General features: G+C 36.0%; 1 protein-coding gene and 1 long non-coding RNA gene across 6 annotated transcripts in view; one reads left to right on the top strand and one right to left on the bottom strand.

The window, feature by feature from the left end:
* bbg (big bang) overlaps positions 1–16,869 on the bottom strand; it is a 138,891-nt gene that overhangs the window by 18,934 nt on the left and 103,088 nt on the right. The window contains exon 2 of one of the 5 annotated variants that reach the window (XM_017138977.3): positions 13,053–13,102. The exons of the other annotated variants lie outside the window; for them this stretch is intronic. Coding sequence (XP_016994466.2) covers positions 13,053–13,077 — 25 coding nt within the window. The 5' untranslated portion in view covers positions 13,078–13,102. The remainder of the gene's footprint in view (positions 1–13,052; positions 13,103–16,869) is intronic. 5 annotated transcript variants of the gene reach the window in all.
* On the top strand, positions 7,461–8,584 carry LOC138913053 (uncharacterized). Its single transcript, XR_011418627.1, has 3 exons — positions 7,461–7,701; positions 7,920–7,995; positions 8,437–8,584. It is a non-coding gene; the product is annotated as an uncharacterized lncRNA (long non-coding RNA).

Genomic DNA, 16,869 nt, shown 5'->3' on the forward strand with positions numbered 1-16,869 from the left:
TATCTATACCCATATTTTTAAATATTTCATTTTTATTTTTAGTATTTTATAGAGAGTATCCAACCGTAAGTAAACAGTGTTTCTCCCCACAAATTGTCGGTAATTGATAACAGATCGCGCCCAGTGTGATTTTTTTGCACTTCAATTTCATTCTCAGAGCTCAGGCTGCAAAAACTAAGTGGAACAAGAGAGTGGAACTGGAAAAATAAATAGTGCCACAATGAGCACATTAACCCCATAAGGCCCCGCTCTAACAATGCTGCACTTGACAGTTGCATTCGAATTTATGGTTTTGATATTTAAATAAAACAAACCCAAATACGGAATTCCCAGCGCAGACAATCTCTTGACTTTATATATATTTGAGCTCATTAAGCGTGCGGACTTTTTTGGGTGGGAGTTATGCGTCGGGTTAGCCATCTAATGGCGGAACTTTAATGGATTAGATGCAAGCCATTCGATTTCCATGATAATCTTCTGTTTTTTTACTCCAATAAACATAAACAACCCGCCATAGATCCATAAACATCAATTGAAAAACACTAAAAATCGTTGTACCATAAAAATTCGCAAGGTTTACGAGGAGCTCAGCACGCAAAAAGAGACATTAAAGTCATTGAAATATTAATAAATTGTGCGGACAAAAGCTGGCATAAATTTCAATCAGTTGGGCCAACTAAAAAACGTTCATTACAAATAATTAAATTCAATTTTTTCTGCGCTTCCAGCTGAAATGGCCCAAAGGAGTACGAGCACAATAAAAACAGTATCGACAGCATAATAAACAATAAACATAAATTAGTAAGGCCATAATGGTACCCTAGAAAAGGGTGCTCAGAGTTTGCCTTCGGGTTGGTGGGGCGTCTAATAAAATTCTAATAATTACCAGACTCATTTTATTACCTCCTTAGGAATCCTAGAGAAAAATAAAATATTTCCTGGCATTTTAGTAGTGTTTGCCATAATTGAGAAATTAAAGCCCAGTTAAAGTGTGGTACACATGGTTTTTCTTATAAAATTTGCCATTGCAATTTTTTGTTTATTTTGTATTCACCCCTAAGAGTAATTTAAGTATTCAATACCGAAAAACTTCAGTTTTTCATACATTTTTTGGGCAGTTCCCCTACTGAAGTTGACCTTTATACTGCCGACAGCAAGTTGACCAAGTTCACATGGCTGTGATTCTGGCCATGCTATCATGTATTAGAAAGTAAACACAACTGGATGGGGAACGGAGATTTGGGGCTGCAAAAGGGGGCGTGGTCTTGGCTAGGACACACCTAAAAACATCTGTAGATTCAAGTCGGTATGGGCCCTCATTGCGGGGCTGGGTTTTATTTCGGCTAAGGGGACTTTTTTGGCCAACAAGTGGCATTTGTTTTGCTTACTTTTGATTGTATTTTTGTTTTTAATTAATTTGACTTGTCGGCAGGGTTTTTAATGCTCCCGCGGGCCTGTTTTTTATTTTCTTTAATTAGTCTGATCGTGTTTCTTTAGATTTGATTTTGATGCATTTGGCATTTTGCCTGAGCAGAGATTGGATTCAATTTCAAACGGAATTGACGTAGATTGGGTTTGGCTACGTGCAAGTATCGTGTGAAATAATCTAACCAGAAATAACACTATTTTTAACCGACAAGTACTTATTAAATAATTTTAACCAATACATGCATACACTCAAAATAAATTTAACCCTAAATTTTAGAAAATCGCCATTAAAATTTCTTTTTTCTAAATACAAGAAAGTTATTTCTAAATCTAAGGAAATTTTTCTTAAGTCAAGAAAGTTTTCCTTAAATCCAGGAAGTTTTTCTTAAATGTAGAAAATGAACTAAAATCACCCTAAAATCTAGAAAAAATGCCCTTAAAATTAGAAATTATTTTCTAAAAAATAGAAAGGCAAACGAAAATAATAAAATATTTTGGCAACACCTTTTCTAAAAATGAGTGCCCTAACCCTAAAATTAAGCTAACCCTAAATAATAGAAACATTTTCTAAAAAGTAGAAAGTTTTTCTAAAAAATAGAAATAGTTGTTTTCACATGCTCTGGCACACCAAAATGTTCAATACCAGAACTTGTCAGCTGCCGGGCGGCTCTACTCGTAGCGCAGACGGTTAAAGCCCTTGGTTAGAAATCGAATCGACCCTGGTTCGAGTCCCAGAGCAAACTATTTTTTACCTTTTTTTTAAGTTTTTTTTTTAAATTTGTTTTTTCACTCTTTTTTTATTCTTTTTTTTTATTGATGGCAAGCGGTAAACCGAAAATAATTTGGTTTATATTTAGCTATTTACTATATACTACACATAATATAAATTGCGATAGCATAGATATATACATATGTATATATGTATGTAAATAAGTAAAAAAATTATGCAATTAGTATTCAAAAGTGTTCTCCGCTTGACCCTTTACATACAATGCTCGGTTTGCCACAGCAAATTTAAGTGCTACAATGGCCCAGTATGTAGGCCGTTCGCTCCTCGCGCGGGAGACCCGGGTTCGATTCTCACCGACGGACAAGTAAAAATGTAAGTTTTTTTCATGAAGATAAAATATTAACTAATCATAATTTCTACATTCCCAATCTTCCGCAGTCCCGTAGTCCACATTTACAACCACATTTGGCTTTGGTTAGATAAGAAATCCAAGCGCAAATACATAATAATAAATACATAACCTTTAACATTCACAATATACAAGACACACAACGCCTGCATATGTGTATAGGGAGGAGTACATAATATAAACGTATATACAAAAAAAATCATGATTGGACATGTCCAATCATGATTTTTTTGTTTTTAATTTCTATTTTTTTAGGAAAATTTCCTACTTTTTAGAAATTTTTGCCCTTAAATTTAGTAAAATTACCCTAAAATTTAGAAATATGACGTAAAAAAAAAATCAAAAATATAGAAAAATGTGACCCTAAAATTTAGGGCGAGCTTGTCTTGAAGACAAAAGTAGGGCGATTTCCTTGACTTTAGGGTTAATTTTATTTTGAGTGTAGTGAACCAAAAAAAACGTGTATTATATTTCTCCACATTTTTTTGTTGTTCAGCCCAATCACGCATTTTTTTATGCTATCAAATTATGTTAATCAAATATTTATCAATCAATCGAAAAACTTCCATTGCTTTATTAATAAAATTCCTGTACTATTAACCGCACAAATTACATCAAAATAATTCATTAAATTTGAGTGCAAAACAACATATTTTGCGTAATTTGTGAATAATTTAAAGAGCCAAACATGCATAAATATTTGAATATAAATACTTATTGCGAAACAATAGCCATCAATGGAAGTAACTTTTGGCTACGGGTACCGGAGATATTTGACGCCGATTAAACTATTGCAAACAATTTTCGCATTAATAATTAAGTTCTGAATTATATTGGGTTGGGTCCCCGCCAATGAATGATTCGAATCGTTTACCGAGAATTTCTCTTTGTTCGCCTCTCTTTTCAATTATCTAAATTAAAAAATTCCTCAGCCATGTTTCGCTCACTTCATTTATTTTATATTATTGTGCAGTTTTTTTATAGTTGTTTGCCAATTTGTAACACTCCAGACACACATTTCATGGCAGCTGATTGCTTTTGCCGTTTCACATTGGCAAGGTCGCCGGCGATGCAAAGATACAGATACTTCGCACACTCGCCGTGCGGAGATACAGATACTCATGCTCTGGGAACTCTGTTGACAAATGAGCTTGTAAGTCGCAAGTTGTACCGATAGCTCCGGCATTTTATCAATGGATCGTTATCGTTCACAGGTTCAGTCGGCTGTTTAGCGACCTTGAGCGGGGATTTGTCACCAGCTTTTGTGATGAAATTTAATTGACATTCATTCAGGGTTAATGTCAAAATTGAAACCTATTACGGTTTGTGAATGATTTTTCGTTGGAGATTTATGGCAATTATTGAAGTGTATTTAAGATACTGGCCCTAATTAAGCCATAATGCTAGGTAAGATTGGTTTTTATAATTATTGCTCATATTGTTTGGTAGAAAATTGAGACCAAATAAATAAAGTATTTTAAATTAAATTAAATTAAATAAATAAAACGATCTCCTCTATTTCCCAATTAAAAAGTCAACTTTGTTGCTACGATTGCTTTATAGCTTTAATTTTCCGCCAGCCATCTCCCCAATAATGCAAATGCGAATAAATTTTATATTTACTTGTCACTCAACTGGGATCGTGATTAAAGGTGCGAAAAGGTGACGTTTCCCCGACTGATACTCCGAGTAATAAAATCCGAAATTTGCATTTAAATCAAAACCAAAGTGAAGCCACACACAGCGCCTGTGAATAAGGGCCCAAACCTTTGGGCATCAACAATTTGGAGGCTCATAAATTATATTTTTGCCTAATTTCTAAGCGCCAACAGTGCACTCACTCACTTACACATACAATCGCATAAATCAAAGTTTGCATAAAAACTACATAATTCACTGAAATGTCAAGTTTCGAATGCCGCGGATCCTGTTAAGGTGGTAAAAACGGTTAGGAAAATAAAAAATAGGTAGCCTCTTGGAGGTCTCTTCACGTCACTCAAAAGAAAAAGGTGAACAGAGGGAAAAAATTATGGTTTGATAATGGAACTTTACATTTTGATGCTACTTTAGAAATGCATTTCTCTAGGGATTGTAAAAAAATATAGAGAGTTAAGAAAATCTATAGCAATATTAAAATAAAATATTTTCAAAATCCTGCAGATATAGTACTATTTTTCTTAGTGCACAAGGAATTGGAGGCGGGTGATGCTATTGCAAAAACATTTTCACTGGGGCTTTGGCGGGTCACGATTTATCATCATTTGACAAAAAGGGAACAGAGCGAGAGGGCCATAGATAGAGCGGTAAACGATATTTTCGGCTTGCCAGTTTTCCCTGTTTTCCAGTATTTTCCCATTTGCCTTTTGTTGGCTGCTACTCGCGGCGGTCTTTCAAACGGAGAGCAAAGGAAACCAAAAGCCAGGGAAACTCTCTTGTAGCTGCTGACACTTAACGTGTCATTTGAACATTTTATTAGACTTGACAATGAACTTTTGAACTAGAAGGGGCGGGGGTCAAACCGAAGCATTTACATGGCGGGTGGCTGGACCAAAAAAAGGCTAATGGAAAAAACGCAACAAGAGTCGAGTCAAGTCTCAACTTTCACATTAACCATTTGATGGAAGAACAGAAGCTCCCGATCAGTGTGGGAAAACCTTAAAAAAGGAATTTTAATGTAAACAAATTATGAGGTCCGCTTTTTTATGGAACTTAAACTGGTCGTTTTAATAGTTAAACATTTCGCAGTTTGTGATTTTCCTTGAAAAGGGAACATCTTACCAACTCAAAAACCATTCAAATGGGTAATTTTTCTCATAGAAAAGACAAAGACAATCTGAAACTTTCTGTATCCACCTGGAAATATAAAACCACTTCACAACCCAAATAACCTTTATTTAAATCCACTTTATATTTCCCTCTGCCAATCTCAGCCCCTCACCCACTTTTTTTTGTGGACCCCAGTAGCCCTCCAATCCAATCAGTAGCCAATAGATACACCCACCAACGGGCAAAAACAAAACAAACACAAAATAAAGATCACCCACACTCTCCAATTTCGAGTGTTCAGTGAGAACCCGAAACAAGGCCCGTTTAGGCCATTTATCAGACAAACGTTTACATTTCTATTTCAACTGTTTTTAAATGTTAGCCCCGATGTTGTCGATACACAGAGAAAAATACTTTAAACTTAGAGCAGAACGGAATATTACGTTAATCATTGCATTAATATGTTATTTTTGATAATATAACAAAGATTGAGAAATGTCTCGTTTTTAAATGCAATTTTATAGTTTAGCGATTAAGGGCAATATATGACGTTATTAAAAGGGTAAAAGGGGTTAGTCTGAACTTTTTTTTTGTCACTGTTTTCCGTTCCTCCTACAATTTATTGAGGGCAGAAAACATTTCTCAATGTTCGATGTTCGCTGGGTTTCTTGGCCTTTTCTTCGACTCTCCGCTCGGATCGAAATAAATCTTATCAAATTAAGTCGAGACAACAAGCGGAGAGCTGTAAAATCGTAGGCGTGAGTTAGTCGCACCAAATGGAACTACGGCGAGGGAAAGAGACGGGGCGATGCGGTTAGAGAGAGAGGGAAGGTGAGTGGGCGTTTATCTGAGGGCTTGTCGAGGTTTGTTTTGGGTTTTTTTCCTGTTAACTGGGCTTGGGTCTCCGCTTGGAATTGGGCAATTGACTTGACCAACTTAAATGTGTTCCCCTGGCAAAAAAAAAATTATAAAACACGAAAAAATTGGGCAAATTAATTAAGCCAATTCAACAATTTTGCTTTGCACATGAAATTGCTGGCAAATTAAATTGTTTAAATTTAATTTTCGTTGACGGAACCGAAAACTCTTTTTCAGGAAGAAGGTTGCCAAATACCTTACGCTATTTATCTAACAATTCGATTCACGTTTTGTCGTTATGGAAAATAAATACGTAAGTACATATATATATATTTTTGATCAGGAAGCAAAGTAAAGGGCTCCAGACATCGTCGCATCTCCAATTACAGTGGTCCACATACCGAGTGGCTCAAAAAAATGTGATGGAAAAAATGTGGAGAAATAATAGCCGGCAAGCAGAAGGGGCAGACGGTGAAAAACGAAATGAAATGAAAAGAAAAGAAAGAGTTTTGCCTTGCGGCTGGCAAAAATATTTGACAACAACAACCGAGCCGACTGATCGATCAAATTTCGTCTGCGGGGCAATCAATGGGAGATCATACGGAACGAAAAGTTTAAGTTAATGGGTTAAGAGTTATTTTGGTCAAATTTGTGACACACTTCGTTGACACGAATTTTTTGTGCCTCTGCGGATTTCACTGACTTTTTATCGCCTTTGGTTTGTCACACTCGCATTTTTGTATGCCGGATAATTCAGCAAGAAGGCATGCTGGGACTCAGTAGCAGATATTACAGTACAATATTTTTGAATTTTTTCTTGCATTTTAAGATTTAGTAACATTTATTATTTCTATCAAATAATAAATAAAATAAATATTTAAATAATTGGGTGAATTTAAAATACCAAAATCCATAATTTCAAACTAAAAACCGATAATCCTCGAGTAAATGCTCCTTTTGTTTGCCTACCTTCCAGATAATAAATATTACCGAACCAATTTTGACTACATCTTTTACCCTAAACCACCTAATCTGCACACTCATAAAAATTAATTTCTAAATTTTGGAAATCTCGCCATTGAATCGGCCTACCTTTGAAAATAGAAAAAAAATTTCTTGTTATTAGAAAATTGGCCTTTGAATACAGAAAACCTTTCTTGATGGAAAAAATTCAAGAAAGAATTTTTCTTAAAAATAGAAAAATGAAAATCTCATATGTCTGTTTTGCCGTCGCAGCCAAAACATTTTTGTACGTATTTTAGGACAATATCACCTTTGAATATATGAATGAAATGACCCTAGAATATAGGAAAGTAGCCATTGACTTCCTTCGGCTGCCGAATGTTAACGACAAGAAAAACGAAGTGGGACGAAGGGCCTACTCGGCCCGACTACTATCCGGCTACCGACTTCTCTGATCCCCCGAGCGTCAGTTGTGAAAAAAATTCGTGAGTGATGGACGTGATTTTCAAGCGGATAAGAGGTGAAGCCTTTTTCCGAATATTCAAAGGTATGTAAATATGTATATAATTTTTTGTATAGCGGGCGTACAATTGTATGTATGTAATTAAAGGATACATTTCAAATCTCTTTACCAAGCGTATACCAATTTAGGTGAATTGTTTTTTAGCTAAGAGCTACGTACATACATACATTTGTACATAAATTTGTGGGTGTACAGTTCTATAATAACTTTATCTTATTACTCGCATTTTATTTATTTTTCAGAGTGAAAATACCTGCAGTTGCATCAGCCAAATAATTTGTTTGTCGAAGCTGTAATTTTGTTTTAAAACCTTCTAAGGTAAGAAAAATATGTTGTATTTGTTTGACATACTTATGTATGCATGTAAATATCTATGCATGTACGCGGCTCACCCGATCTGAAACCCGATTTTCAACCCTTTCATATTCTGCTCCTCTCTCTCGCTCGCTTGACCTACGCGTCGCGACGTTTCTCTCTACTCCTTCTTAAAACTGACACGATCTGCCCTGCTTTCATTCGGTCTCCCTTCGCGCAAAGGACTGTATGTAAATATATATGTATGTATGTACGTGTTTCTCCCGTGACTCTCTCTCTCTGAAATTCGATTTTCAACCCTTCAATTTCTACCTGTCTTGCTCCGCTCTCTCGGTCGTCTGTCCAACGTGTTTGTATTTTGGCTATTATTAACATTACATTATTTCAAAAAAGTTGTTTATCTAAAAACAAATCATTGATATCCCAATAACTCTTTTTTTATAGATGAGGAAAGGCGAAGAAAATGGATCACCTTAGGTCATATGAAGTTCAACAGACCTTGGGTAATAATAATGTTTTCTTGAGTCAAAATGTTATGTGTTATTTAAAAATGTTTAAATGTTAAGTGTTTAATGTTTTAAATGTAAATAAATATAATATGCAATAGAATAATCGAAGTTAAATTTTATTTTTAGGGTTTCAGTGTTAATATAAAACTTCCTTTCAAGATATATTATTTCTTAAATCAAGAAATAAAATTTCTTGAAAGGAAATTTAAACAAGAAAGAATTTTTCTTGTTTAAAAGGTGCCTTTCTAAAAAACCCTTTCTTGTTTTAAGAAATTTAATTTCTTGAAACAAGAAACAAACCACCTTTGAAACAAGAATCGCCTTTCTTGTTTTTAAAAATATTTTTTCTTGTTTTTATGGTGGCTTTCTAAAAAACCCTTTCTTGTTTTAAGAAATTTAATTTCTTAAAACAAGAAATATTTTTTCTTGTTTTAATGGTGCCTTTCAAAAAAACCATTTCTTGAAACAAAGGTGAGGTCGCCTTTGGCAAAAATTCAAGAAAGAATTTTCTAGATTTTAAGGAAATTCTTCGATTTTTTTTTATGAGTGCATTCACAGATGAATATATATTGCACCAATTGTGTGCAATAAACCCATCGATAACTTTCTCGATTCGAATCCAGACAAAACAATTGCAGCCAATTAATTTGTCATAACCGAAAAATCGCCTCAAATCGTTTCTTTCTTCACAATTACCTTGTTAAAGCAACCCCGAAATAAGATATCCACAGAGTGATAACTATGCAAACCACTATTGTCGGTCCCCTCCCCCCTTTTTTTTGTTTTGTGGAGAAAAGTAAGCACCCACAATGCTCAGATGTCCAACAATTATAAATAACAACAGAAATTATAATGCACAGAGTCTTCAAATCGAATCGAAAAGAAAACGACCGAGCGAACGAAGGAAATGCAACAATTGCAGGGGCCTCCGATCTCGGGTCCAACTTTGAATTTGGACTCGGATTTTGAATCGTAGCTACGAAGAGCAAATTGCATAATTATTGCTACAAATGAAGCTGAGAAAGTGGTACCGTTTGAATCGTGATAAAGCGATAATTTTCCCCCTCGCCACCCACCGAAAAAAACCAATGAAAATGCATTTCACTTTTCAGGTTAACAAACAAAACAAAGCCGACTGTGTTATTATGAAATCTCGACAGTCACAATAAAAAAGGCAAAGCAACAACAAAGTCGCCCACGCGAAAAAAGCTATAAATTCAAAGATGCAAAAAGATGCAATTTTTTTCTTGTTTCTTGTATTTTTACCAATATTCAAGTCCGAGTTCAAAGTTTGCGATTCATTTTAAATCATTTTATTTTCACTGTCGACTTGTCTTCTTCGTTTCTTCATCAATGGTTTTTATTGCATTTTCATGCAGCGGAAAAAGTAGGAAACCAATGAGGAAAGTGATACAAACACGAGTTTTGTGACTACTCATCCTTGTAAATGGTGTTTTCAGTTTCGGTTTCATCTTAAATATGGCTAATCATTGTGGGAGTTTCTGGAGAAAAGGGGAGGCAATCAGAGTTTTAGCTGTCGGAAACTTGTTTGCACTTTTGACAAGCTTTGGGGCAATGAAAGGTAACATGCCCATCACCTCGGGGCTAATTAAAACGTATGCCCCGCCCCACGCCCCAAAATCAGGGAAGGACGTTCCAGCCTCTCAGTGACGGGGGTATGTTAGCGTAACAGCTTACTCAACATGATGTAATGTTATATGGCCAAAAGGTGTTTTGGTAACAGAATGCTATGTGCACAACTGCTGGTGAAATTATAATTATGTGGCACGTGAATAGTTTATGGAAATTATAGCTCTTTAAAATACAAGACTTTATTGCATTATGATATTTATTTAGAATTTAAAGATCTAATTTGCTACGATGCTGGTAAAAAAAAAAGATTTTTCGAGTAAACACTTTTTATACTTATACTTATTTTCTTGTAAATCATAACGAATGTTGAACTTTCACAATAACTACATTTTAAACACGAATTAAACAAAAGACCATACAATACTCTTCCTGCGATGTCTGCCAAGCACACGACAAATTGCCATGGAATAAGTTACAAAGTAGCCTTGTGAGGACTGGCAACTGGAAAAGCTCAAGTGGGATGCCACGGAAAGCGGCTTAAAGCGCAGCTTAAGTAGTGGCACATTAATTTGTCCTGCTGATGCCAAGGTAATTATTTTTTTCCGTGTGAAGGCATTTTCACAGTAGCCGTAGCTGCATACTTATGGAAGGAGAATCGCCATGGTTATTGTGTTTATACCCGTTACTCGTAGAGTAAAAGGGTATATTGTATTCGTGCAAAAGTATGTAACAGGTAGAAGGAAGCGTTTCCGACCCCATAAAGTATATATATTCTTGATCAGGATCACTAGCCGAGTCGATCTAGCCATGTCCGTCTGTCCGTCTGTCCGTCTGTCTGTCTGTCCGTCTGTCCGTATGAACGCTGAGATCTCGGAAACTATAGAAGCTAGAAGATTGGCATTTTGCATGCAGATTCTAGGAATTCCTACGCAGCGCAAGTTTGTTTCAAAATGGTGCCACGCCCCCTCTAACGCCCACCATCGCTTATATACGATTTTAAAAATTTTAATATTTTGGAAAAGTAAAAATGCAGTTTTATTGTGTTTATCAATACCTATCGAAATGTAGAAGAAATTTTTCAAATCGGACCATTCGTTAAAAAGTTATGCGTGATCAACGTTTTCTATCTCTATCTCCATCTCCCTCGCACTCCCTTTACCTGAGTAACGGGTATCTGATAGTCGGGGCATCCGACTATAACGTTCCCTCTTGTTTTTTTTTGTGTTTACCTTCTTTTCGGCTACTGTTTAAAATGCCGCGGGACATGGCCACGAAAAAGGCGAAAAAAGCGTGTTAATCCCGCCCAGCGGTTATTGAGGCAACCCAGTTAAAGCTCTCCCACTCTCATTTTTTCGCTGCCTGTGGCTGGGATTAAGTTTCATTATTTTCAGCTTAATTATTTTACAAGCAAAAATTAAAAAGCGCGGAAAGTTTATAAATTTGCTGCTTTTAGTTTCTTGCCTGTTGGTTTGCAGCAAAAATGCCCCGGAACGCCATACTAATATCGGGTAAACAGTTTATTAAAATTTTGTATCTTTTAGGATTACAAATTCAACATTCTGCTAAGTTTTATAAAAAGTTTACTGTCATGCTGAAATATACAAAGTATTTGATTGATTTGTGGACCATCGGTAATTAATGGGCTAATAGAAAATGGAACCAAGGAACGTAAGTAGTAAAATAAAAGCAGAGAGGAGAAAAAGTTGAAGTAAAAAAAAATATATTATCTTGAAGAAAAATGATTTAATTTGGAGTCCATTTAATAAATATAAATTAAAACGCGAAACAAAAATTGGTTATGCTTGGAGAAATCAAAAATATATTAAACTCCTATTTAACGTTTAAGAGTAAAAATATTTCTAACAAGAGAGAACGCTATAGTCGGGTGCCCCGACAATCAGATACCCGTTACTCAGCTAAAGGGAGTGCGAAAGAGATGGAGAAAAACTTTGATCCGCCGTAACTTTTTAACGAATGGTCCGATTTAAAAAATTTCTTCTACATTTCGATAGGTATTGATAAACACAATAAAACTGCATTTTTACTTTTCCAAAATATTGAAATTTTTAAAATCGTATATACGCGATTGTGGGCGTTAGAGGGGGCGTGGCACCCTTTTGAAACAAACTTGCGCTGCGTAGGAATTCCTAGAATCTGCATGCAAAATGTCAATCTTCTAGCTTTTATAGTTTCCGAGATCTCAGCGTTCATACAGACAGACAGACAGACAGACAGACAGACAGACAGACAGACAGACAGACAGACAGGCAGACAGACGGACAGACAGACGGACAGACGGACATGGCTAGATCGACTCGGCTAGTGATCCCGATCAAGAATATATATAGTTTATAGGGTCGGAAACGCTTCCTTCTACCTGTTACATACTTTTGCACGAATCTAATATACCCTTTTACTCTACGAGTAACGGGTATAAAAATATATATTTTTAATCAACTTTTTCATTTTGAGTTAGGGTTTCCATATTTTTTAGTCATTGATCAGACCCTTCTTTTCAGTGTAACGTCTGATCGGAGGAATGAGAAAGAAATCGCGGGGCTGAGGATCAGAGAATCCTATAAATAGACAGCGCTCGCTATTTACGTGTGTGTGTGTACATGCAGGTTCCCTGGAAAAATGCTGCCTAGGACAAGTTGCAAAAATCCCTCAATAGTGTGTGGGTGGGAGAGGAGAAGAATCTGCAGAGGATCGAAGTCGAGCGGGGAATTCGATCCCATGCATCATAGACAGATGCTGTTAAATTGATAGCGTGCTCTCTTCTTTTTTTTACCTGTTGCGTGTCTAGGAATTTCTTTTTTTTGAACAGCGAAGTGATGAAAAAACTAAGGTGGCTGAATGTTTAAGGTGTGGTTTCTATAAAAAGCAAGGTAGAAATGTAACCTGGCTTTTGGAAATGGATCTACTGCGCATACTTCTATGTTCATTTTATTAACTTACCCCTGTAACGGTTAATTCTAAGCATTTCGGAAGTTTGTTGTTTAAATTACCTGAAAAGAAATAAATGAAAGTTTAAAATTAAATTCAATTTATTAATGTTAGATAAAATTTTTTTTTTTATTATTATATTACCGTCGTTAATTTTTAATATCCCTACCAATCTATATTTCGCATTGGATGGCTATCCAATGTTTATTTCCCACTTACAGACCCAATCTATAGGAAAACGTCACTTGTCCTTTGGATCCACGTTGGATTTTCCGTGGATAAGGGCTAGGACGAAGAGTCTGTAGGCGCCCACTTGGACCTAGAATAAGATAACTTGAAAGGAAGGGGGCAGAGATCGGGGCTAGAACTTCTATACCGATAAGAGAAAATTCCTTTTATTGAGTTCCCTTTTCCACAGCTCTTTTTCTTTGTGTTTGCTGATTACTCATGAGATTGTGCTCAAGTTGAGCCTGAAATTCAATGGGTGCGGCAACGATTGCAATTGCAAAAATTCCAATAAATTTATTTTTAATTTCTCTTATCCTATAAATGTTTCTCGGGCCCACACGTTACATAACTCCAGCCATGAAACCCCATTGAAATCAATCAAAATGAAGAGCTGTACCTCAACCAAAAAAAAAACTCACAGCGCGACTCGTCTTCGGATCAGCTCATCAATTTGATCGCCGCTGCTTTAATTATTGACAATTTATCAATCTAACGGCGAGTGTTATACAATTGAAAACCCTTCAGTCACTTTCTTTTTTCCCCACTTTGTCTTTTTCTCTACCTTTTCCATTGCCAAAAATTTGTCTGCCGCTTTGTTTTCGTGAATTGAGTGCAATTTATTTTAATATTTTTTAAATAAATAAATAATGCGGGCCACGGTTGGACGGCAGTGAAAATAAATTCGAAATTTCTTTCAGCATTTGTTTGTAATTAATTACTTAACATTAGCAACGGCGCTGGACGAGATTGGTGGCAATTTTTATTCGCTTTTTTTGTTTGTGAACTTTTTCATTTTTCAGTTTGTTGAGCTCGCGGATGCTGTCTTTGCATGTGCTGAATTCATTTAATTTTAACACACCGAAATTTTAAAGCTCTACTTCTGTGAAGTGAAAATTGTACCGAAAATTGGAGAATAAATTCGGAGAAAGGAACTTGGAGTTACTCTTTATATGAAGCTGTCACGCCATAATATCATAATTGAAAGAGAGAGAATGATGTAGCTTGTTCTGCTGAAAATTCTAAAAATAGTTATTGGGCTATGTGGTTTCCCGAATCTAATAAATTCCTAACTAATTCAAATAAACAACAATTCAAATGTGTGCAACTCAGCTACTCTATATAATTTACTAAAAGAAAATATGAATTATGTTTTTGAATTAATAATTATTTTGTTCCTAATTTTCCTAATAAAAATTTCTTTACATATATCTAAAAGTTAAAAATGAAATATTCTTGTTTACCTAATTATCTTCTTCTTAATTTTTTTCAGTTTCTTTTCTATTATATCATCTAAAATTATGCAATTTTTTTTAATCTTTGATCAATTTCTGAGTTCAGTAACGTCTCTCTTACTCCAAGATGAAGTTCTAAGTATCGATATTTAAGCCGAGCGTCAATCTGTAAGAGATGCTCATCATCGCCTTGCTTTTCCTCTCGCCACGATATCGATGGCACTAAAGCTGAATATTATCGCTATTTATAAGATACTCTCCACGACGGTCCCCCCCTGGTTTTTGTATATCCCACAAATGGCGGCATTTCGCTGATCCCCTATCGAGGCTAATTCAGTTCAAAATGCCGCTCAGCAATATTTGATCATAATATTTAATGATATCGAATCCCCTGCCGCGTTACGAGAGTTCCTGTCCCCTCCTCGGACCACTCATCCAGTGATCCTCCTCTTTCTTGGCGATTCGCTGTGCATGTGAAAATTATATGCATTATTAGATATTATTTCAGGCGATCGGGAAAGCAAAAACTAAAAAACCCGCCACATGCAACGAGATTTCTTCGGCTTCTTCTCCTTGTTGCATACATCTAACTAACGGTAAGTTGCAACAAAAGACAGAGGAAGACAAAACAAACATGTGTAAGCCGCTGCTAAGCAGCCTGACGATCTGTTCGAAACTCCCCATACTCGCCGATTTCTGCAGGCCCCCCGTCCCACCCGTCGATCTCCTTTAAAGTTGCACAGCAAGATCTTGAACCTGTCGTCATGACTTGGCCAAAGTCAAGTTAGAAGATACAACAAAAACAACAACACGTGATTTAGTTCCTGTCGCTGCTGCGGGAAACTTGTTGTCCCCACAAGCACACACACTTCGAGAAAAGATATAGAAACACACACAGCAGGAGTACGGGTCCCCGAGCCCACAGCCCCTTTTTCCGATCTATCCACTGCTATACTGGATTGTGTTTTATGCATATATGCAATAGGCACTTTTTTTAGTGGTGGTCAAAGCTGCGCTGAGAGAAAATTTTACTGGACTGCCGAAGCTAAAGCCAAATTATATATTGATTTTCATTAAAATATTTTTAGAATTTGTACTAAGACTCGGCTTTATAAACTGGTCCTTGATTTCTTTCTCAAACTTTAATGAAATCTAATTAGTTGAAAGCTAAGATTGAAAAATATTTACAAGGAATGGTTTAACTTTACTAAATCGTCGACAGATTTAACATTATCTCATACTTAATTTTTCCCCGGTGCACTTGGATTTGCCTTCACTCCTTTTGGCCATGGCTTAGCGTGCCTTATCTTTGGCTTAAATAAATTTAACGCTCGTGTATTTCTTTTCAACGCTTCACCACGAAGCACCACCCCCTACCAACCCCTCCGAGGCACTACAAATCTTTACCATTTGCCTGAAAAACGGCGACGACATACTGCCCAAATCCAAATGTCCTCAGTTGCCACACATTGCGGCCATATTGCAACTGCAACTCCCCCCTTCGGAAACCGAGTTTGGGATTTGTTTGCATCTTGTTTCGGGTTTGCTTCTCCTCGATTTATGGCCACATTAATAAAATTTACAGCTAATAAAATATGCATCGAGGTCCACTCACCCACAACTTGGCTAAGGAGTACCAAAATAAGACAGTTAGGAAAGTTTATTAAACTTTGCCTCACTTTTACCTATTGATGCTTTATTGATTTTATTCGACTTCCGTTTTATTTGAATTGGTTTATTTCGTTGCCTTTCATCCGGCTCAATATTTTCATTATTCATCAAGTATTTGACTTGGCACTTGAGAGATTTTTGAAGATTTTATTGGAGATCTCGTTTTCTGTTTGCATGAAATGGAAGACCAAAAATTTATGTTTTGTTTTGTTGTTGTATTGCAATTTATCTTTTCTTTGGCTAAATAAAATAATTTTTAGCTAAATAAATGAATCCAATTGTTATACGCAAATCTATTTCAACCTTTAAACCGCATTAATTGACGGCCAATATCTTCAGCTGTCCGTGAACTTCCCGCAACAACCCTAACGGACCTTACCAAACCTCACCGCATACATTTTCCAGCCCATCCATTACAAATCTTTTTACATCAGCATCCCACAAAAAATAAACTTAACAAAAAACTCGAAAAAAACTCAACTTAAGCAGCGAACAAACAAAAAAACGTTCATCATTGAGTGATCCCCACCTCACCCTCTAGTTTTTTCGTTTGCCAACTTTCTATAAATCTTTTTTTGTGGAGCTTCTTCTACTCCTTTCGGCTGTTTGAATAAAAATTGCGCAATGTTATTTAACAGCAGCAACAAGAAATGCTGCTGCAGCAACAATGCAATTGATTTTCTCTTAAAAAAGAGAAG

Source organism: Drosophila takahashii, chromosome 3L (assembly GCF_030179915.1).
Source record: "Drosophila takahashii strain IR98-3 E-12201 chromosome 3L, DtakHiC1v2, whole genome shotgun sequence".
NCBI classification, from domain to species: domain Eukaryota; kingdom Metazoa; phylum Arthropoda; class Insecta; order Diptera; family Drosophilidae; genus Drosophila; species Drosophila takahashii.